Source organism: Egretta garzetta, unplaced genomic scaffold (assembly GCF_000687185.1).
Source record: "Egretta garzetta isolate BGI_Z169 unplaced genomic scaffold, ASM68718v1 scaffold384, whole genome shotgun sequence".
Lineage (NCBI taxonomy): Eukaryota > Metazoa > Chordata > Aves > Pelecaniformes > Ardeidae > Egretta > Egretta garzetta.
Window position 1 is genome coordinate 510,521 of NW_009259496.1, and position 23,669 is coordinate 534,189.

Sequence of the window (23,669 nt, forward strand, 5' to 3'; positions counted from 1 at the left end):
CTGAACCCTTGTGCCAGGTCAGTTATTAAAATGCCAGGACACCCAGCAAGGTGACTAACTGGCCAAATGTAGATGAAGACCACCTAGGAATTGTGCAGGAATTTGTAGGTGTTGGTTGGAGGGGAGTTGCACACAAGTAGATGGCTTCTGGATTTTTTTACAAGCACTTAATCGGACACTGTCTGTTGCAGCAGATAGCTTAAGCTGTAGAAACTGTCTTGGTGATCTAAAAATGCTGGAACAGCCTGAGATCCCCTATTGCCTGTCTTGCTCCTCTCTGAGATCACTGCCAACTGCAGCACCCTGAGTCACAACAAAGTTGAGAGTTTTTCAAGAGCTATAATTTAAATAAACTTCATGGAAAGTGGAGATCCCAGTTTGGGGGATAATGTACTAGTGCTCAAGGGCTAGGGACCACGTGCACTTTCTGAAAAGCTTCAGGCAGAGGTATGCGCATACACATCCCCGCTCCAACTGACTGGTCTCGTGCGTTGGACCACAAATTAGTTACAGGCTTCCTCGGGCATTTGGATCTTGCAATGAGAAATGCTGACATTCAGCCTGTGGGGAGGGGAAAGGAAGCGAGGACTGGCTTGGGTTAGACTGGGCAGACTGGGATGGAGGAGCAGCCGTGTGACCCAAACCCTTGATGGCACAACTCATGCTGGCCCGGTGCTTGGTGCCCGATGCCTGGCCCCACCATGGCCAAGTGGGGCTCTGGCTCCTGTGGCTCCACAGGGGATGGTGTGATGGCCGCTGGGAGTCAAGTGTTTGTGGGCTCCCTAATTCCTACGTCCCACTCAAGGCATGCTGCTGTTGTGTGAGCATGTGTAATTATATGTAGTAGAACAATAATGAAGGGCTTGCTGTGAAAATAACTGCCTCGTGACTTTGGTCCATGCTTGGAAACTGGGCCTGTGCTCTACGCTGTTCCAGGGAAACTGGTTTCAAACATGGTTTTTGGTGACCAGCATCAACAGAATAAAATGTCGGAGACGTTTCCAGCACTTGCTACATTAACTCCTTGCCCTAACTTTTATAAAATGCTTGCAGGGCGCTAGCAGCATGATCACAGAAAGGGATTTGGAAACCACCTTTGATGAGGATTCCCAGCCTAACGATGAGGTGATGCCATACAGTGACGATGAAACGGAGGATGAGTTGGACAGTCAGCAGCCTGCAGTTGAACCAGGACAAAACCAAATCAGCAGAGACGCTGAGGAGAGCCGAGAGCCATTGAAGAAAGGTAACATTATGACAGAAACTTGATTTGGGTAGCAAATGACCCTGAATACAGAGGCTGAGCCATGCATGGATCAATTTGATTTTTGTGCTTGTTTGTTAGGTAGGATTTGGAATGGCTTATCTGAATCTGTGGAGGAGTAACTGATGGCAATTCAGTTTAACAAATGTCAGAATGAAAATCAGCTCATTCCAATCTGCAACCAGAGTTCTGTGCCACTGCTTGTTGCATAAAGCTAATACATGGTGACCTTGTCTAAATTAAGGCAGGCCCTAGATGTACATAGCCTGTGGTCTGAGAGCTGCTCAAACAGAACTTCAGATACTTGTCTTACCCATCATCTGGAAACTTGAACCAGCATAAGACAATTTGCTGTGTTTAGTCAATCAGTTTGCATCTATTTCTGCTTTCTAAGGCTTGTGCAGATGAGATTTCAGCTTCAATGCTAATTTTGTAGCTTCATGATTTTCTTTACTTGCAGTAGTTTCAGAATCACAGAAAGGTGAGTAGGAGTTCAAAGAAACTGGACAAGTGCAGTCTGTGCGCTGCTGCCAGCGTAGGAACGGGAGTGGGAGGAACCTCCCTGGCATGTTTTAGACATACCTGTTCTTAACCTCTGTCCAAGGAAAGTCTGGAACTCCCCTAAATACAGTTTTTTTCAGTGTTGCAATCTGAGTACTTTTTATTTAACCACCGCCTGTTTAATATATATAGATTTCTTCCTGTTTGTGTGGTAATAGGGAACAGTTGATCACCTCTCATTTTATAACTGCCTATTACATGTTTAGCTTTGGGGTTGTTTTTTATGATGACTGAGGTAACACAGTCTACAGAATAAACAGTTTTCTTAGCCTCTCATCATCCATCATATTTTCTTGAGTTCTCATCATGACTGTTGCTTTCTCCCTCTGCTCCACCCTCTTATTTTATCCAGATATTTTCTTTTGTAGACACAGTACACCAGCAGCCACACTTTGCTTTGTGGCCTAGTACAAGCACAAGAAAAAGAAAAAAAAAAAAAAGAGAAAGAGAAATAAACCAGGACCTCCTACACCTTCCATTTCTTTTCTGAACGGTACCATGGCTTTTCCTTTATCCTAGTGGATTGGAGAGAACCTGAAAGCAGGGAGCTAAGTTTTGATTCTGCCCTCCAGAGGGCTCGTAGCTCCCGCTACTTCAGTGTAACCACAAGTCTCTGCTGTCTGTACAGTTAATGTTACCCAAAGTATTATTCAAAATATGGACTAGAGCTATGGATATGGCAGAGTTCCTTTGAACGCTGAGCTGGGGTGAGAACATCATCCTTTTTGCTTCGTATTTTTCCCCCTCAACAAAGGTCCTTTTCCCTTTATGTTCCTTTAAAGATGAAGCATTACTGATGCAGCTTCCCAAATATTAGGTATTAATATCACTTTCAAGCAGTTTAAAGTAATTTTGGGGAGCTTCCTTCCCGCAGGTTTTACTTAAGAGCTAATTTGCCAGGTCTCCATCTGGGGTGGTAAGGTTTTATCAACACTGCAATGTTTCTGTGAATGTGGTGAAGAAGTGTTCTTGTAGACATGTTTACAGTCCTGTCATTAGCTTTCTCCATTCATGCATTTCAGTCATGCTTATCTTCTTCTAAACCAAAACCTGCCCCTCCAGTAATTTTTTTGGTAAATTTTGCTTAAGGCAGCTAAACCCCTGTGACTTGCAGCACTTCTATGTAAACCCTGACCAGGATGCACAATGTATCTTCATCATCTGCTGTATGTTTTCATGTATGTAATCTTAAGTACAAGTGCTAGAGCAAGATAAGTATTTCTCTATCTTCTCAGCTTGCAACCAGTATGCTGGAAACAGAAGTTGTATGGTCACAGTGAAGATCCCAGATACATCAAACGAGATCTTGCTTTATGTGTTGGATGGAAAAAATAACAACCAGGCTTTGTGTCTGGATTGGAGTTTTTAAGTCTGAGTCAGCCTTATCAGACTACCTTACAGTGGCCCTTGCAGCAGCCCAGGAGTGCCTTCACACGTGCTTCCCACAGGTCCCTGGCAACCTGTGCCAGTCCCCACCCCACGCCTCTGCCTCCGGGAGTTTCACCCCATCCATGCTCATGGGTCACGAGAATCCCATGAAACCAAAAAGAGCACCCATTAAGGACAATTGCTGTGAGCTGGAGAAAAGGCGAAATACTTGGCTGATGAGTCAGGAAAGCTGGATTTCAGAATACTGTCTGCCTCATCCTTCCCAGGCAGGCAAAGCCCTCCTGTGAGTTGGCTTAAAAACTTGCTGAATGAGTTCAGCGGGGAGTTCCTTTGATGTGGGCAGGGCCTGAACTCGTGGGTGTGGGTAGCAGGATTAATAGGGCTATCAGTGATGCAGGCTTGAGGGCAGGAAAGGGATCTGAAGGATCTTGGAGGGAAAGAGGTAGCCTGTGAGAGAGGGGGCACGGAAAATAACTTGGTAGCAGGAGGCATTCTGGCAGTAAACAGTGGTGAGCCAAAAGCTATGTATGTCCTAGATGAACGCCATTTAAAGACAGACTTTGTAGGACTTATATTAATGATAGGGATCTTAAGGTGGAGGTGGATGGTTTGTTAGCAAGTCCTCTAGAAACTTTTTCCTTAGGGAGGCTCAGGTCAGGTTTTAGATGCTAAATGCTGAAGGTGACAGAAGGAGGCAAGATTGCTCAGCTGCTTTGCAAGCAATTTTATCAGTTTATGGTCCAAAACTTCAGAAGGCTGTTGCAGACATTGCTTGTTTAGTTTTGTTAAATTTTACCACAAAATGCAATTAATATTTCTGAGTTTTCAAGCAATGAAACAAAATTGATGGCTGAAGAAATAAAATGAGCACTTTGGATTTTTCCTTTTTTTGTATGGTTGTAAATGAAAACCATTGCACAGTGTGGTTATATGAAATAATGGTTTTCAAAAGTTGAGTGGACCTTTTAATTTCTAGAAAGACTGAGACCCTGTTTCGGGTGCCTGGTGCTTCACAGGTGTAACAAAAGCAAACCAAAAGAGGGGAAAGAAGGGAATTGAGCACGAATAAATGTTACTCTGATAGGCTTTATGTTTCTCATAGAACTTCCAAATTGTTAATCACCACTTCTTCCTACCTCAAATTATATTTTAATTGTTAATAGAGACAAATATCCTGGAAACTTCTTGAAAGCCTTTTTTTAGACTATGTACTAAAAAGCAGGTACCAGTCTTGTTTCAACTGCAAGTACCTTTAAAAGCTGGCATTTGAGAGAAAACCTGAAACTGGCAGATTTGTTCCCACATGTTTCTAACAATCAGGCATTGACCCATTTTGCCTTGTCTCTTCCAGACTGCAGCTGGCAAGTTAAAGCAAATGATGCACACTTCTATGAACAGCCCCAGTTTAAGAGAACAATATTCCTGTGCTTCAAAAAAAGCAAATATGCAGTAAGTTTTCGTTATCTCAATCATGTGCTAATAGTACTTGTCAGGGTGAATACTTTCTTATCTCAGTAAGATCTTTCCAACCGCTGCTGATTAGTGTAAAGGTCACAGTTAACACTTCCTTAGGATTTCCATCAAAGGTATAACTGGGTTTGGCTTTGTGAATAGAAAATCAAGGTATCAAGAGACCTGTTTAAGATGAGATAGAGAATTGGAAGACAGGTGTCCTCAGTCCAAATTCCAAGTTTTATCTGCTCACCTAAGGCTGTTGCAAATGTCTGCACAGGTGTCATCTTTCATGTAAGAAGTCTCAGTGTAGTATTAAGTAATATCCTGATTAAGCTGGACTGGGACAGTCTTAAAAATAGACATTTGTGGATGTCTAGTCATTTAAACAGTGTCATTCTAAATCCACCTAATTATGATTAAGGAGACATCTTTATCTCATTTATAAAGAAAAAATGTTGATTTTTTTTTTCCCTCTGGTTCCTAATTTTTAACTTTTCAAAGTAATAAAGCTATGGTGCTTGTATGTAGTGCTGGTTGTGAGTGACAGAGGCTTGGACTGTGGGGTTACACGTGGACTGTCCGGCTTTATCTGAGATGCATTGGCTCACATGGTTCCCTTGTACCTGCTGAGATACCTGCCTTGCAGGCTTGAGGCAGTTTGGATTATGTCATGCATGAGTATGAACATTTAATAGTTAAACCGCTACAGCTGGAGCGATTCAAATGGAAATCCTTCGTCCTTGGACTAGGTAGGGACTGGCTCCCATGAGAGTTAACCTTTGCTGGATCTGACATTGTCCCTCCTGAATAAGCCTAACTAATAGTCCCTTGTATCTGGATTCATTGTAGTTTGATGCCTGAGGCATTGCAGAGAAGATTGCCTAGGAGGAGGAGAGCACTGGGGTTTCCTCCCCTTCTCTGTGCTCATCTGGCAGTGTCATTTACCTGGGGAGAGGCTTTCCACGCTGTGGCTGTACCCTGTAGTCCCCGGTGTAGCTAAAGCTTTAGTCTGAGATGCTTTTTGGGGTGGGTTAATGTCAGTGAAACAGACCTTTTTTTGCCTTATTTCATTAAGATGGTGACCCATGTTAAACTGTTGAGGAAAGGTACAACTCTAATGAAGTTCACAGGAAAGATTTCACTAGTCAAATGCTTTACTTAAAGATATGTGTTGTACATTTGTAATGTAAGAAGAATCTGCTGTTGTGAATGACATTTGGTTTTCTCCAACAGGGAAATGCAATTAAGACATACAAGTACAACCCTATCACTTTTTTACCCCTGAATCTGTTTGAACAATTTAAAAGAGCAGCCAACTTCTACTTCCTCGTTCTTCTCATTTTGCAGGTAAGAAAGCCAGAGAGAATACTAACTGTGAAGTGAATTTGAGGTGCTAATCTACTGAGCTGAATAATACCAATGGCACAATTCAGTGCTATCCTGTCAGGAAATTGCAAGGTGTTTTGTAAGGGACTGCATCTGAGCTACTACAGAAACTAAGCCCATCTTAACAGAAATCAGGAAAAATCTACACTAGCTTTGTACTAGCTAGGATGAGCTAGTTGCAGAGTTCATGAATTTCATGGGGAAAAGATGTTTCTTTTGCTCTGTAAAACACGATGGCCTTAAGTTCCACTCATGAATCAGAAGCTCCAACAGAAAATATGAGCAACCACAATTGTTAAAGAGAAGCCGATGCTGAGGGAGGGCAGCACGGTCAAACTCTCCCCCAACAGTTTTGTTCATCTACAAAGCCCAACTTTAAAATTCTCTCTCTGATGTGTTTAATTTTCTTTCTTATGTTACAGTCAGATCACTATTAAATGTCTCTGAATTGAGCTTGATCGATAATCTGTATTGAACTGACTTTATTTGTCTTTTGTAGTCGATCCCCCAGATAACTACCCTGTCATGGTATACAACACTGGTGCCCTTACTCTTGGTGCTGGGAATAACGGCAGTCAAAGACCTAGTGGATGACATTGTAAGAAACATGTTTTGTTAATATTAAAAGCAAACAAACCTGGTGGGTTTTATTTCTTTAATTGTGATACACGGTAGGGAGTACATTCTCTGCTCCTGGTTTTCAGGCTCGTCACAGGATGGACAATGAGGTTAATAACAGGATATGTGAAGTCATCAGGGATGGAAGGTTTGTACTGTTCCCCTCGTAACTTTGTAAGTAATGTTTGTTGCCTTGTCACTAAGTTTCATCACAGATCTTAAACCATAGATGATAGGGAAAGTTCAGCTTTTTGTTCTCTACTGTTCCACATGTCTGTGTGAAAACCTAACTGAAAATGGAAGAGAATTGCCCAAAGGAGTAATTTCAACTTGGCACTAAATCTGTGCTAAGAGCAACTTCTTTGGAGAGAAGGACAGAAATTCATATATAGGTGAAGAGGGAAGAGAAGAGGTAGGTTGACTTCTAAGTTACAGACCGCCAGCTAACTTGCAGTTACCAAAAAGAAAAAAAACCACACCTTACCCAGATTTAATGTTTTTGTACTAAGGGAAGTTCAGTATTTCAAGATTTATAGAGTGCATAGTGTTCTAGTTTAAATAGTAATGACTATTAAACTATCTTGATATTAGGTTCAAAAACACAAAATGGAAAGATATTAAAGTTGGTGATATCATTCGTCTGAAGAAAAATGCTTTCGTTCCTGTAAGTGCTTTAGATATATTTGTTTTATGCTTCTACAGAGTTCTATACAAGTCTTGACCTGGATTTATTTGATGCTTATGTATTTGTTTTTCTAGGCTGATATTTTGCTGCTATCCAGCTCAGAACCAAACAGTCTTTGCTACGTAGAGACAGCTGAACTAGATGGGTAAGGCTCTATTTGAGGATTTCTTTGATTTAATTTTGGCTTACTGGTAAAAGAGCAAGAAGCGTGTATTTCAGACTCATCACTTGTTAAGGCGCACCTGGGAAACTCTGTCCAGATTTTGATTCCCACAATTCAAGCATCATTAAAAATGGGTGAGGGTCCACTGGAGTGCCACAGAGATGTCTGAAGTGTTGTAGAACACGACATATGGAGAAAGGGTGAAGGACCTGTGTTTATTCAGCCTGGAGAAGAGAAGGGTGATGTAATCAGCCTTCCAGTGTCTCAGAGATAATTACAGAGAAGATACTCTCTTCACAGGGATGCACATTGAAAGGACAAGAGGCATGGATATAAGTAGCTCCAAAGGAAATTCTGTCTGCATGCAGGAATAATTGTTCTCGTGGGGGATAATTGTTCCCATTGGTATAGGTTATCCAGAGACATGGTAGAATTTCTTGCACTGGCAACAGTCAAGGCTTGGCTTTACAGGGCCCTGGATAACCTCATCTAACATCCTGCTTCCAACAGGAGGTTGGGGCTGTTGATTACCAGAGCTCTCTTCCAACCCGGACTCTCCTATGATTTTAAACTCTTCTTATTCCCTTGTCGGTGGGAAAACAGAAATACATATTTTTCTGTAGAACTTTTTCACAGAAACTGCTTAGATGGCATAAATCTTAACTGCCCCTGTCACGTTACTTTGTAAATGCTGTTCTGGTTCCTGTTGGCAAAAGAGCTAGTGCTGAATTCTTTTAGAGAAGTCTGCAATGATACGACCTTCCCCTAATGAGGTCAAATGTTAGTTTTTCTGAATGAGCAGTGTATTCCTGGCTCAACCTTTAGTAATCTTAAAAACAATGGCTTCTCACATCATGCAAAACAAGGATCTGTTTGCGTTGCAAAAGGTTTATTCTCTTTTGGGGCTTTTAACTGTATTCGTTATTAAATATTGTTTTCAAATAACCATTACTTCAAACCTAATTATTGCATTAGTGAACAGTGCCTCTGAGAAGCTTCACTTATTGACAGTGAGCAGAGGTAAAGGGTTAAGATTGCACTTGTGAAGAAAAGCAGCCAGGGTAAGAGCTGGGCACGTGGTTCACGAATGCTTCATATCCATGCAAATGCAAGGCTTTGCCGTTGCTTCAAAGTAGGAGTTTGGTACCTGTGGCGGGCGTATTGATTTGCGTAATGGAATTTTGTTCAAACTTCTTTCCTACATCCAGGTTTTTAATCAAACGACCTTTTTATCCTTTCTTCTTAGTGAGACTAACTTAAAATTCAAAATGGCACTTGAGGTAACACACAGATACCTTCAAGAAGAAAGTGCGATGGCAGACTTCAACGGTGTGTACAGTTATATTCTTACAACTATTCAAATGTTGCTCGAGCAGTTTACAGTACAAGCGAATAAAACATGGGTGGGGACGGAAGTATTGCCAGTGGTGCTTGTGATTCTGGAGTTAGTGGCTTCCTGGCTGTTGTCACGAGGCAGTGTAAGCCAGTTGCACGAAGGAAGCTGTGCTGCTGAGCAAAATGGAGTCTGTCTGAAGATGAGGCCTTTGCCATGGATGAGCTACGGCACACTAAGTAGAGATAATGGAGCCCCTTATTAGTGTTTGCCTGCCTGTTTTCTTTGGGGAAGAAGTATGGTTGCTGTTGGGATTGGATCTGGAAAATATCTTCTATTGTTTATTTCATGTTTATCATTATGATCTAGCTGCTTTCTGTGCATGTTGTGGAATCTTGAAGGGCAGGAATCCCTTCTCTTACTGAGATCTGAGATGGAGTTTTATCTCAAGCTCAATTTTTTAGCAATCCTAAAACTGCAAATGCTTAAGAAAGAGGAAAAAAAAAAAAAAGACTTACAACAGTGTGACATGGAGAATTAAGCAAGTAGGGACTGTTCTTGGTTTCCTCCAGTATGAGAACTGAGGAACATGAAGAGAAATGAGCAACTGACAAATCCAGAATAAACAGAAAGGAGATGCTTTTTCACACAATAACATAGTTAAGCTAAAGTTCACAGTTTGCCAAAGGATATTGTGGATGTAAAAAGTTTGGCTTTCAAAGACCCTCTCTTGAGCAAATCTGTATTGAAGGAGAGCCTGCCCACAAAGACGTTGGCTCTGGATCAGGAGATCTGGCTGCATCTTGCTGTGAGACTGTGAAAGCTTTCAGTGGCCTGCGCCTGTGGAGTTACTCTTCCTTGCACATCCACCAGTCTTGATGAGAGACAGGGTTCGGGGCTAGAGACAGCAGTGTTTTGGCCTGAAACTGCCATTCTGTGATCCTCTATAGCAACTGGCAGCTGCACTGACGTTTACATTTATTTATCTGTTTCTGAAACACAGTTTTGATAATGATAACTGCAGCAGGAACCAAAATCTTAGGATGAGCTCAGTTTTGGGGATGGGAATGAAGATATGTAGCATCAAGTGCCAGTCACAAAGTAGGCAGTGGGAATAGGGCAAGCCCTAAGAGTCAAAGTAAAATGTCACTTTGTCAGCTGTAATATTCGGGTATCTGCGCAGTGTAGCAATGCACGGAGGGAATGTGTATCTGTAGCAAGATACGGCATGAAGGTTGTCTTCCCATTGTGGGATCATTGCTAGTAAGTCTTCAATGGCAAAATGAACTGAACGCTACATTCATGCCAGAGTTTAAGATCCAGGGAGACGTGTGCTCTTGTAGGCAGCATTTGTTAAAACTTGAGAAATACTAAAAGAAAAGGTGAATACAGAAGTGCCCTATTTGGCTGTGTGTACTGCTCTTGTGGCAGAAATTAATTCTTTCTGCTATTTCAATCTGGAAAGCAAAATACCAGCAATATTTAAAATATCAGCAATGCAGCACTGAGTATTTGTACACACTTAATTTCACAGAAATTGTTTATTTGGAAACACTCAAAAAAACAACCTCATGAAGTAAAACTACTATGGTGGGTATAGATCAATGCATTTTTATTTAACTGTTGTATGTTAAACATTTTCTCCTCCAAATTTTTTAGGCCTAATTGAATGTGAAGAACCTAATAACAGACTGGACAAGTTTGCAGGGACATTATTCTGGAGAAACGTGAGTTATTCACTGGATGCTGACAAGATTTTGTTACGTGGATGTAAAATCAGGAATACAGACTTCTGCCATGGACTGGTCATATTTGCAGGTATTTATGAATTGAACGTGTGTAAAATTTACTGAGTAAAAGCATGCCCTGTAGAGTGAAATGATGTCTTTATCTTATAAACATTGACTGTATTTTACGTCCGAGTTTTGTAAAAGAGTAATACTAGCTCTTGTTTGCGTACTGTATCTGTCCTTTTTTTTTTTTCCTTTATTTTTAGGTGCTGATACAAAAATAATGAAAAATAGTGGAAAGACGAGATTTAAAAGGACAAAAATTGACGCCCTTATGAATTACATGGTTTATACCGTAAGCCTTTTTGTTTAAAATTCAGATGTTTGAGGTCATTCTGAAGTGAATAAAGTGAATGCAAATTTAGGAATTTTTTTTTTTCTTTTGGTGTAATAAGTATGTTTGCACTTTGTTTTGACCTGATGAGTTGGGATGAAGTAGGGGGGTATCTAAAAAGGTGCCTCGCTGTTGGCGGAATCTGCGGCCCTAAACCGCAGGTGTAGGGCAACCTACACGATGCAGAAAAATGCTTCAAATTGTGTTGCAGATGATTCTGTTTGTCTGCACTAAACTGTTGGACAGAGACCCGAGGACCCTGGTCCAGATGTCCGTTCAGCCTGAAAGGTTCAACACCTGTGGGTTTTGTCCTTGGTTAGCACCCGTGGGGGGTGTGTATGAGGAACACCCGCTGTCCTACAACCCGCACTCTGCTGAGTGTGGTTCCCTGGGACAGGGAAGGAGGAGAGGAGCTGGCCTGTCGGCAGGCGGAGGCACTTAGCACGACTGTGGCTCTGCCCCTGCTCTGAGCATGTTCACGTACCCTATGCGCTGCCTGCTTAACTGAACATAAAAACATGAAAATGATGCTTGGGGAATAGGCTAAAATTAAAGCCCACGTTATTTGAAGAGGCCTTTTTGTGGAAAAGGTTTGCTCCCCTTCTTACCGTCTATTTTGAACATGGAGATTTGGGATTTAAGTCGAGGAAGTGTTTCTGAAGTGTCACAGGCCTCTCTGTGTACACTGTAGATTTTTGTCGTCCTCATCCTGCTGTCGGCTGGCCTTGCCATTGGACACGCGTACTGGGAGCAGCAGATTGGCAACTCCTCTTGGTACCTCTACGATGCACAAGACTTCAGTCCTCCGTATCGCAGCTTTCTTAACTTCTGGGGATATCTCATTGTTCTGAACACCATGGTTCCCATTTCGCTCTATGTGAGGTAGGTAAATACCTTGGCCTTTAGTAGCTGAACTGGTGATAGGGTATTAATATAGAAATACTAGATTAATGGTGAATGGACTTAATTTCCCGTTGGTGGTAACACATGCAGCTTCACATTGGATGGGAAAGCATATTGATTCTGTCTTACTGAAAAGCCATTGGATACACTCACCCTCTCCACTGAGATTTTACAAGAAAGTAATCTGTATTGCTTTCATGTAAAATCATCACTCAAGGATCTTTGACTCAGAATTTAAAGAAATCGGGCTTTTCGTACAGTATTAAGCATATCTGCTCTATACTTCTACTAAGGAAAAAATTCTCCCAAGCAGCGATCTCTGACAAAATTAGAGACTTGATCCTGCTGGTATTTAACTCCTCAGTCTAATTCTGCAGTCGCGGTGCATGAAGGAAACTACTTGAAAAAAAAAATTAAAATGGAAATATCATATTTTCCAGATTTATTTTCAAAAGAGAGGCCTTACTGCTCACAAAGTACAAATAATTTTGCCTTTGACAAACCTGCCTGTAACATTTTAAGTCATCCAGTCTCCTACCCACTCTTCTCCAAACTGTACTTAGAAGGCTATTCCCAAGTGGGGTTTCTATTTGTCATGGGAGCAGCACCATCGATACTTTTGGCTTGCTAAGGCCATAGAGGCTTTTCCCCAGTTACTGCAGTGTTACTGAAGCTGAGCTGTGTGGTCCGCGTCGGTTTGAGTGGCCTGTGTAGGGGTGGTGGTGCTCTGTAATGTGCTGGTAAATGTAATTGTTTTGTCTTAAGCTCCTGGGCTATATAAGCAATTCAAGTCCTGGAAAATAGTCAGGAGTCCCCTGGATCTGATAATATGTCATTTTTTTGAAATGAGATGCAGCTGGGAGTGAGGAAAATTCATTTTATTTCATTTAGTGTTGAAGTGATTCGATTGGGCCAAAGCTATTTTATAAACTGGGACCTGCAAATGTATTACCCTGAGAAAGACACGGCCGCGAAGGCCAGAACCACCACGCTGAATGAGCAGTTGGGGCAGATCCACTACATCTTCTCTGATAAGACGGGCACGCTTACGCAGAACATCATGACGTTTAAAAAATGTTGCATAAACGGCCAAAGATACGGTAAGCCTGTGCCACACTGCTGCGCCCCGTAGCGAAAACCACGGCTGGCAGGGGAGCTCTGATCTGTGACAGGAGCGCAGGGGGAAGACCCTGCACGTCCCTGTATTGCACAGCTGGCAGCCTCTGGCCAGTCTCTACAAATGAGTAGGAATTTTAATGCTTGTTTGAAATCAGACGAGTCTTTAGCTTCAACCGAACTTCCACAATTTAGCCCAGGCATTGAGTAAAGCTCCAGTAAAATTGAATTGTTGGGGTTTTCCCACTGTTTTCCCCTTTAAAAAGCAGAAACTCATGGGCCTGAGTGAGAACTTCCCAGTAGAAAAGTCAGAAATGAGTTATTTACAGAATGCTTTACTTTTGGTAGAAACACTTCAGGGACAAAACTAGTCTAGAAAAAAGTAAGAAAATTTAGTAAGAACAGCAATTTTTCATTTCAGTGTTAGTTACTTCCATTTCTAATCTTGTCTGGATTTCAATATTTAGACTAAGCCAGCATGGATGTTTGATGACAATTGCGCTGCATGCTTTTTTCCTTACATTTGCTTTGGTGTCACTAGTACACAAAGGTACTGTGTCTGTGATAGAACTTCCTTGTTTTAAAATCTGAGCTATTCCAGTGCGGTAGATATTCTGTATATTTTTACTTTATGAATGAGTTGTAAAAACTTCCATATTCTGTCCTGTGCCTTCTAACTGATGGTGTTTGCGTTGCAGGAGACTGCCGGGATAGGGCAGGGCAGCTTCAGAGCCACCCGGAGGTAGGTCGGTCCGATCTGGCGCTGAAGTCCCTACAGTCTGTAGAGTAGGGAACGTTCACTTGCCAGAGCATGAAGAGATGCAGGTAGGCACAAAGCAATTGCACACGAGATAACTCAAACTGCCTCTTCTTCTGTTTTCTAAGCAGCAAGTGGATTTCAGCTGGAATATGTACGCAGATGGCAAGTTCTCATTCTATGATCACTACCTGATAGAGCAAATAAAATCTGGAAAGGAGCCAGAGATTCAAAAGTTCTTTTTTCTGCTTGCCATTTGTCACACAGTCATGGTTGACACTTCTGATGGTGAGTATGTTTGGGGTTTGGTTTTTTTTTTCCCCTTGTGTGAGAGAAACAATAATTCAAATCCAGTTGCGCAAGGGAGAGGTCCAAAACTAATGCCGATCCCGTAGGCGGAGTGCTAGGCTGCTCTTTTCAATGACACCAAAGCAAGAGCCGGTGCTATTCCCTTGCTGAACTTATCTGCCCCTTTATGGAAGGAGGACTGTCTATGATGCTTACAGTTGTGGCAAATGTGCATCTTAAATGTAACAGCAGATTTAGAAAGGTAGGGGAACAGTTTATACAGATGTCTTGTGTTTTCATGTTATGGGTCTTCTCTCTGTTCAAATACATCTTTAAAATCTCAAAAGCACAAACCTCAAAGGAGTTGATAATGACACTGGCATAGTCTCTGGTTCCACATACATAGGTGAGAGTACAAACACATTTGGACACTTGTTTTCAGTGTGGAAAAACAAGTGCTTTTAGCATGAGGGTTTCATGCCCTCACTCCTGGAAGCAGAGCCCCATAGATGTATACAAATGATGCGTGTCTGTCCTGAGAGTATGGGCTGCAAATAACTGAAATGAGAAACAAAAATTGGACGGAAGCTAAATTCAGAGGTGAATGGCTATTGAAGCGTTCATGAAGGTGAAAAATGAGATTGGAAGACTCAGTTAAAACATTGAAGAGCAATATTGCTTTGCTCCTATCTTTGCAAAACTGGCAGTCTCTTGCCCTTTCTTGCTCTCCTACTGAAGTTTTGGGGTTGTCTCCACTACATTATATTGGTGTCTGTGGTCAAGGATTTATCTTTTGGAGCTTGCTCTGAGAATGCTTAAATGAATGTATTGAGAAATTAAAATAGTTAAGTTATATTTGTTTTGACACAGAGAAGTTCCAGTTTTTGCTTTTATACCTGAGGGAAGAGGGTTCAGTGACTTACCCATTTGGAAAGTCCACCTCATAAAAAGGGGGGTGTGCCCAGTCCCTCTCCTCCGTGTGCACTGCTGTTGGGTGCTGCAGCAGTGCATTAGACCTCACTTCAGAAGAGGAAAGGACGTGGCATTGCATGTCCAGCTTTTAAGTACGCTAAAGAATGAGTGTGCGTTTTTCAGCTGCGGTGTCCGAGTGCCCCTGTAATGCTCAGGTATATCCTGGCTTTCTCTCCTTTTCCCTGTTTCAATGATACAGGTCAGCTCAATTACCAAGCAGCTTCCCCAGATGAAGGGGCCCTGGTTACAGCAGCCAGAAACTTTGGCTATGTTTTTCTTTCACGAACACAAAATACCATCACTATTAGTGAAATGGGGATTGAAAGAACTTACGATGTCCTTGCTATCTTGGATTTCAACAGTGATAGAAAGCGGATGTCTGTCATTGGTAAGCTGATTTACAACCAGCCTTTACAGAAAAGGTCACCTGTATTTCATAGGTGAAAAGGTACGTGCAAGGGAAGTTGAAGTCGAGGATTACAGCTGTGCAACACACAGTCCTGTGATAGATTTTAATCCACATAGCTCTGTATAGCAAAAGGGAGGCTTTGTAATTAGGTGCAAATGTGTCCAATTAGATGGTCCTGGTGTTCAGGTGTGGCCTCTGCTGAACACAGTCGTAGGGCCCTTTAGTAGAAACTTGGAGAAATGCTGCAAAGATGATTTATTCCCCTTTTCCCCCAGAGAACAAACAAGTTTTATGTTCCTCTAGCTGTTGGAACACTAGGTACGCGGGTTGAGGTATAAATAGCTCTTTAGTTGTAATTTCAACTATCTTTAAAGAAGTCAGTCTTGAATCAGTAGGAGATCTGTTGTTTTTAAGGCTATAATTATGGTGCGTCCTATCTCTAGCATGTGTCTCTGCCCAGCTCCTATGGGCAAGTGAGATGTTAATATTATATGAACCATTATCAAAAACATAATCCTTGGGAGTTTAAATATCCTGTCCTGTCATCAGAGAGAAGAGGAAATGCACTTGTCAACTAAGTTACTTAATTAAACGCTATTAGAGAAAATGAAGAAGAAACACAATCTTGTAGATGTGGTACTTAACAGCAGTAGAGTGAAAAATCTAATCTGGAACTGTTTCTTTATTTAAATGTACTCTAACACTTTGTCCAACCTCTCCTATTTTATTCCACAGTAAGAGAATCATCTGGAAATATCAGGTTATATTGTAAAGGGGCTGATACAGTAATTTATGAGCGGTTGCACCCAAGGAATCTAAAGAGAGAAGCTACAGAAGAAGCACTAGATGTACGTTTGTATTTTATATGCTGGTTTTCAATTAAAAAATGTTCAGTTCTGACTATAATCTGATTTTATTAATTTCCTTTTCCTAAGCTGTTAAAACAAATGCAGACCTATAATTTGTTCTACAAGTCACCCAAAGCTGAGAAATAATCCAAGCAATCAGTTTTTATGCATGTTCTTAAAAATGCATTCATTGTCTTTCCATGAGAAGCGAACCTAAATTTTGTCTGTGCTTTTTTCCCATAGTTACCAGTATTCCAGATCACTTACACCCTGTTCCGTTTGTCACCTCTTCACTCTTTCGGTTCAGACTGCCTTGTCAACTGTAATTTGATTTTTGGTATTTCTGAAATACTCAGGACTAATTGTGCAGTCAGATTTGTTTTATCAGACTTGCCAAGTGCTTATGATCTTAACTCTTACGTTTGGATTGCAAATTAAGCGTTCTGTTTTGTGGATATGTTTGGGTTTTTAAATTATTTTTCAGATTTTTGCAAGTGAAACTCTTAGGACGCTCTGCCTGTGCTATAGAGACATTAGTCGTGATGAATTTGAAGCATGGAATAAAAAGTTTGTGGAGGCCAGTGTAGCTACAACTAATCGTGATGAAGCTCTGGACAAAGTGTATGAGGAAATAGAAAAAAACTTGATTGTAAGTCAAGCTTCAAATTTTTAATGTACTTTTTATTCTTGTATAAGAAGAAACAGATCTTTCTGAAAATAAATCATCCTTGTTTATTAGGACATTTTTATTTAGCTCTTTTCAGTATTTTATTGGCTTTAGAGCCACGCCAAATTTTAGAGTTTAATAGAATGAAGGGAAATGTATTTTAGTACATGTATTTGTATCTCAGTGTGGTCACTTCTATAGGCAAGAGTTTGTCTTTATTGAATTCTTAGCTTGAGCTGTACTTTGGCTTGAAGACATATCCAGAATAGTTTCATCTTCTACTGAAAAGAAATCAGTTTTCTATACATGTTTATCCTACTAATACCCATATTTCAAATATCTTCCAGCTGCTTGGTGCAACAGCTATTGAAGACAAACTACAGGATGGAGTTCCAGAAACTATTTCCAGACTTTCAAAAGCAGACATTAAAATCTGGGTGCTTACTGGTGACAAGAAAGGTGGGTTTACTCACAGCCAAAGAGCTATCCTGTTTTTACAGGATAAGGGCTAGAAGATAAACTGGGACAAATGCAGGCTAGAAGTAAGGCATATGTTTCTAGAAAAGCTTAGCATAAAATGAAAGTCCATTTAAATCAAAACGGGAGGAATTTCTACAGTGTGCAGAATTTCATCACAGCTGTTACCAGTCCCGAGTTACTAGATGGGCTTCTGTGTAACTTCCGTTCCTCCAACAGATTAGCCTAGGTGGCTGATTTTGTGACTGTCTTCTATAGGGAAGTCCCCAGATACTGCTTTTCCCAATGCAAAGCAAATGCAGGACAACTTGCTTTTAACGTCAGGCTTGCTTGGCTCTGAGGGCAGGTACCAAAACTTGGCTTTTTACAGTGAAAATGTACTTTTCAAAGAATCACAAGTGCTGCTGACAGAGACTGATTTGCTTTTCTTTTTCGGTAGTTGCCAGTCTGCAGTCCAGCAACACGTTTTGCTAAGTCAGTTCAAAAAATGGCATTAAATTTGTAGGTAAGAAAGACTGTACTACAGCCTGGATGGGGGTGCAGCCAGACCAGCATCTCTGACACTGCCAACAGCCTTGGTTCAAGGAATCCAGAGTAAGGACAGGGCAAGGTAGCGTGGCATACCCTGTGGATGATGCTTCCAATGCCTTCGGTGTGATGGCTCTCTGACATGGAGACAGCGTCTCCACTGTTAAGTTATACAGGCCTTGGTAGATCTTTCTTCCACGAGTTGGCTGATAGACTTTTCCAGGTCACTAACAGTTTTTTGCATTCAAAACATCTTGTGACAATGCATTCCACCACAGTAACGTATGTTTCATAGGCAGTGTTGCACAGGAAGTATAATTCCCTGCTGTTGACTTTAAATCCATCGCCCACTGCACCTTCAATGCTGCACAGTTGTTGTATGACAAATAATTAACCAGCATTCCCCCAGCCTCTCTGTGCTATGTGTGGGTTTTTTTTACACTATGCTAATGAAAGGGAACTTCTCATACTGAAACGTAGCTTCAAAGATTACCTAGACAGACTTTGGGTACTTCTGGCTGCTCCCAACAGTTACTCATGACAGGACTTTAAGTAAATACTTTCCTCTCTTATTTTTTTATTGTAGAAACAGCTGAAAATATTGGATTTTCTTGTGAACTCTTAACAGATGAAACAACAATCTGCTATGGAGAAGATATCAGGCGAGTGAAAAGCACAAAGGATTTCTTTTATGGGAACTAAAAATGTTCCACTTTTGAAATTAGCCCAGCAGTAACACTGGTTTATCCCCCAGTGACTCTTCAGTGACTGAACAGTATTTCCTGGCAGTTGTTCAGCTGTGCATTGCCTGTTTCTTTTGCCTTTTATGGAACTGTAATTTTACAAGGCAACCTCTTAACTGTGGGTAGAGGTGGTGATACACTATTTGCAGGAGGTTATGCATTCTAGGTCAACTACTGTTGACATCAAATTTGTCCCGTGGTTCAGACAAGTCTGGAGGCCGCTCGGCGCGGGTTAAGCAGGTCTCTCCCTAGTCCAAATCGAACAGTTGACAGGTTTTGCTTTCTCTCTCTGTCCCTGAACTCCAGCATTACCCCAGCTGGTCTTTCCCCCTACCCCATGCTCCTGTTTGCAGTACAGACCTATGCTGTCAAAACACAGTGGATCACAAGGTATTCAGTGCTTAATCATAAAGAATTTGTCAAAATGGTTAGACCTAAGGAAAACTGTGGGGCTGGGAGAAGAACCTAGGGCCTCGTAACAGTGTCACAACTATTCCTGACTCGTTTCTCCACATTTTTCCTGATTTGCAAAACAGCAAGGGTATGAAACCAGTGTGATCCCCTTTTCACTGTTGCTCTAGCACTGCTTATAACATTGCCTAATATATGGCAAAAAAAGTCCTTGCAACATGTATTGCATTTCTTTCTTGCAGATTTTCAGTCTGGGACTGATCTAGCTTAAAGTTTATCCTTGATTTTTCTGTAATAGTATCCATCTCTCTTTCCAGTGCTCTTCTTCAAACTAGGTTGGAAAACCAGAGGAACAGAGCTGGATCAAGTACACATTCCTCTCTAAAAATGAACGAGCCCTTCTTCCAGGGTAGTAGAGATCGTGCTTTAATAATCACTGGCTCCTGGTTGGTAAGTTCAAAAGATATTCTCCTGTGTATTTGAGATTTTGGGGGTTCCACCAAGTCACAGAGTCCTTCACTGAGGACTCTGTTGATTTGTTTCCTTTGCTAAACCAATCAATGAAAATTCTTGGTCACTGTGCTGCCAGTCAAACACATCTGTTTGATATTTATGTTCAGAAATATTTTTGGTTTTGAACATTGAAAATAGTGCTCAATAAAATAAGGAATGTCTTGGGCCCTTCAAATCACCCCGGTAGCTACCATCAAAGTAAAGCCAAGCCCCTGCAAAAGCACAGCCTGATTTTCAGCGTGTTTATTCTTCATGGGGATTCTGGCCTAATGGAAAAAAAATGAGGAGACACTGTCAGCACTATAGGATGCCTGGCTTCAGTATAGGCACAGAAATCATGCTTGAAATGAGAGATGGGAGTGAAAGGGTAGAAACAAAAGACAAGTTTCTTGCTCAGTCCTGCAATCTAGTGCTCTGCCAGGAGCTTAGAGAGCAGAAAAGAGCTTTTAGCAGAGAGGTGACTAGCAGTAATTCAGTGACTGTTACCCACCCTGCTGGCAGGCTGCTCTTACAGACACCTGGGAAGGAGAAAGTCCAAAGAACAGCTGAGGACCATCTGCCACAGTTCAGCATTCCAGCTCTAAACCTTTATTTTATATAATGAAATGTACCTCTGCGTATAAGGCATAGGAAGCAGGCTGGGGGTGCCTAGAAGTAATCTAGCAGGCGCATCAGATACAATTGCAGGTCGCTGTTACTCCCTACTCCAGCTGAACCACCCCAGAGCTAAACTGGGTATTTATAGGACACTTCCACATGTGCTGGGCATGGTCGCGCTTCCTTTAGGAGATGGGGAAATAGGAGAGAGGGAAGTTTAAATACCAGAATGTTTTCAAAAGTGAATTAGTTCCCATCAGAAGAAATACTCCTTTGAACTCTGCAAGAAGTGCTGTGACACTAAATACCAGCATTTCGCTTTTGTTAATCCCACCAACTACGTTCTTTTCACTGTTTCCGCAGTTCTTTGTTCGATCCTCTGCACGAGCATTTTATTAAAATGCTATAAATGGGTGATGGGAGCATAATGGAGTTAAGCGTGTTGTGTAGGCAGTACTTGGAGTGCGATTTGAAATAGCATAGAAGGAAACATCAAATATTTTTGTTACACAGAATGAAATCCTGCTAGAGAAGAAAAAGAAGAGGAAGAAACTTAAACTGAAATTCCCCAGAACAGCAGAAGAGAAAAAAAAGCAAACTGAGACGAGAAGGAGGGCTGAAGCTTGCAAAGAACAGCAGCAGCAGAACTTTGTTGACTTGGCCTGCGAATGCAGGGCTGTGATCTGCTGTCGAGTGACACCAAAGCAGAAAGCCATGGTGGTCGAGCTTGTGAAGAAGTACAAGAAAGCTATTACTCTGGCTATTGGGGATGGTGCCAATGACGTAAACATGATTAAAAGTAAGGCAGCTGTAAAACTTCTCACGGTAGGAAAGATCTCTTCTGAGCGCTCTTCAGCAGTCTCTGTGCTGTTCCTCTTTGTTCAGAAGACTCTACCATCTATTTCATTGCCCACCTTAACATCACTTGGGTTTTGTTAGCTCCTAGGCCTGTGCTTTCCCTTTTTGAGGAAGCCCTTTATGAAATGGTTAGTGGGTTTTGCTGATGTATTCTAGCTTTTTCTGTAGACATTCCCTGAGAAGGGACTTGAATTACATCTGTTACCATGTTGTGGGTTACAAAAGTGTAATATAAAGAAAAAAGCAGTAGCTCAGCTGCCTTTTGCTTGGAGGCATTAGCTGTGCTGTACTGCAACTGGTGCTCTTTGAACTGCTTTCGGAGAAATCCCACTGAGAAGGAAACTTCTGGGATATGGTTTATCTTAGGGGAGTCTATTTGTAAACAGCCTGGCCAGCTCGTTCAGGGGTTTGCTTGCTCTGTTTCATCACTTAGTTGTCCCTTGGTCAAATTTCCTAGCGTCCGCTCTGACGGAACAAGCACTGAGAGAGAACCCAGGCGACAGTGGAGATGTGAGCAGTAAATAGCAGGGCAAGGAAGGATTCATGTACTGTTGTGTTTGTCTTTAATGCAGCCTTTGTGCTATATACAGAAATAAAATGAAGCAGGAGAACGTGAAGCAGAGAATAGGAACTGGTAGAAGAGTTGCCCTTGGTCATGTCGTTCCTCTTCCTTTGTTCAACATGGTGTGTGGTGTTTGTTTCGTTAACTCAGCTGCCCACATTGGAGTTGGCATCAGTGGCCAAGAAGGGATGCAAGCCGTCATGTCAAGCGACTACTCTTTTGGGCAGTTCCGCTACCTCCAAAGACTGCTGCTGGTCCACGGACGATGGTCTTACATTAGGATGTGCAAGTTCCTAAGATATTTTTTCTACAAAAACTTTGCTTTTACACTAGTCCACGTCTGGTATTCATTCTTTAATGGCTTTTCTGCCCAGGTAAGAAGGCATGCTCATGTGTGATATTAACAAGCAGATCTTCCTTTTTGTCAGTGCAGAGCAGCAAAGGCTTAACCTGGGAGGTGATGGGAATCTGAAGGTATCATCAATAATCTCTGCAGGAGAAGAGATGATCACTACTAAGCTAGCTAGTTACAAGCTAAGCAGTTGGTTATGATTTGAGAACGCTAAAAGTCAGTATCATGAGTGTACAAGGAGGAGGGGGGGAAGAGGTTGTGATACGGCAGTTTGGGAAACCTTTCCCAACCCTGCTGTTATCCAAAATTAATGTGGGACAGCACTGCTACCTAAGATATTCCTAGGTGAAGTGAGACAGTGCATGTATGTATCAGTGGGAAACCAAACTCAGATTTCTTTTTTATCTCGAACTGCTGGCTAGAATGGCTTGAAATGTGCCTGTTGTACCTGGCAGTGTTTGAAGTTCACAGAGCATTGGAAGGTTGTGTTGAAAGGACTTTAAGAGTTGAGATGCATCTCCATGGGCATAACCAAAAGACAGGCAGATGTCATTGCATGAAGGGTTGGGGCCATAGTCACAGAGAAGCAGCCCTGACTCGGGTTAATGCTGTTTGCTGTGATGGCAAACTGCGGATGCCTAGGACAGAGCAAAAAAAGAACGTAAAAAGAAACTTGTGTGTGAGATGCCGAGGGCTCATCTCTGTCAGAAGTGCAGCTATAAACCAGACCGACACTTAGAGTGAGGTGCTCCATTCCGATAGCGTTCCAGGTCAGGAAACACTGATGGTTTGTAAGGAGTGGGGCAGCTTAGTACAGGCTAGAAATAGTTTCAAGAGAGCTTTGAGCTAAGGTGCTCCTTACCTTTCGGGTAAACACTGAGACAGGTAATTTAATGCTATAGCAGAGCACACGTGAATTTTCTCGGGAATTGGAAGGAAAAGGTGTAATCAAAAGGAAGTAATTAACTATGGAAATTCCTCCTCTTGTTGCAGACCGTGTATGAAGACTGGTTCATCACCCTGTACAATGTCCTGTATTCTAGTCTCCCGGTTCTGCTCGTTGGCTTGCTTGACCAGGTATTCTCCGTGTTGTTAACAACAGATGACTCCAAAGGCCTCTAACATCAAGTCTTTAATTGCACTGAAACTGGTTTTATATACAAGGCATTTGGGGGGCTTTGGTTGGGCTTTTGTTTTTTAAAAATGGATTCCTCTTCCCAGTGTGTGAGGCAACCTCTCCCCAGTGTGTGAGGCAACAAGACAATAAGCAGAGGGTTACTGAAATAGCCAAAGTTAATTGGGTCAGAGGTCTTCAGTGCTAATAATGTTTGTTAAAAATATTTCAAAGTGCCCGCTATTCCCTGACATCATTCACACAGCACAGCAACGGGCGGCTTTGTTTGTGGAAAAGATATTCCTTGCTTACCCTCCCGAGCTGAAGATGTAGGCACTGCTCAATTTTAAATGACTGCATTTAACAGGAAGCCTTGCTGTGTAACATTTGTTTTAATTCAGTGGGACAAGTGCTTTTGCCCTTCTCCACTTGTTTTTCCATACAAGGCTGACCTGCTGATGAGGCAAATCAATGTTTCTGCTTTCTTTTGTGATAAAAGCTAGGAAATAAATTCAGTACCAAATTAAGCTCTCACTTGAGTATTTGTTAGCGACTAAAAGTCAGGATGCGCAATGG

At 41.8% G+C, this 23,669-nt stretch overlaps 1 protein-coding gene across 1 annotated transcript in view; it reads left to right on the forward strand.

The window, feature by feature from the left end:
• Window positions 1–1,065: 1,065 nt before the first annotated feature.
• Window positions 1,066–23,669, forward strand: part of ATP8B1 (ATPase phospholipid transporting 8B1) — a 25,840-nt gene continuing 3,236 nt past the window's right edge. The window contains exons 1-23 of the mRNA XM_009637408.2: window positions 1,066–1,246; window positions 4,566–4,663; window positions 5,903–6,016; window positions 6,555–6,653; window positions 6,760–6,821; window positions 7,265–7,337; window positions 7,433–7,503; window positions 8,768–8,850; window positions 10,514–10,672; window positions 10,851–10,939; window positions 11,670–11,860; window positions 12,773–12,981; window positions 13,696–13,739; window positions 13,886–14,042; window positions 15,214–15,402; window positions 16,159–16,271; window positions 16,756–16,920; window positions 17,286–17,397; window positions 18,530–18,605; window positions 19,415–19,547; window positions 20,721–21,006; window positions 21,778–22,001; window positions 22,973–23,056. Of these exons, the coding sequence (XP_009635703.1) occupies window positions 1,066–1,246; window positions 4,566–4,663; window positions 5,903–6,016; window positions 6,555–6,653; window positions 6,760–6,821; window positions 7,265–7,337; window positions 7,433–7,503; window positions 8,768–8,850; window positions 10,514–10,672; window positions 10,851–10,939; window positions 11,670–11,860; window positions 12,773–12,981; window positions 13,696–13,739; window positions 13,886–14,042; window positions 15,214–15,402; window positions 16,159–16,271; window positions 16,756–16,920; window positions 17,286–17,397; window positions 18,530–18,605; window positions 19,415–19,547; window positions 20,721–21,006; window positions 21,778–22,001; window positions 22,973–23,056 (3,012 nt within the window). The remainder of the gene's footprint in view (window positions 1,247–4,565; window positions 4,664–5,902; window positions 6,017–6,554; window positions 6,654–6,759; window positions 6,822–7,264; window positions 7,338–7,432; window positions 7,504–8,767; window positions 8,851–10,513; window positions 10,673–10,850; window positions 10,940–11,669; window positions 11,861–12,772; window positions 12,982–13,695; window positions 13,740–13,885; window positions 14,043–15,213; window positions 15,403–16,158; window positions 16,272–16,755; window positions 16,921–17,285; window positions 17,398–18,529; window positions 18,606–19,414; window positions 19,548–20,720; window positions 21,007–21,777; window positions 22,002–22,972; window positions 23,057–23,669) is intronic.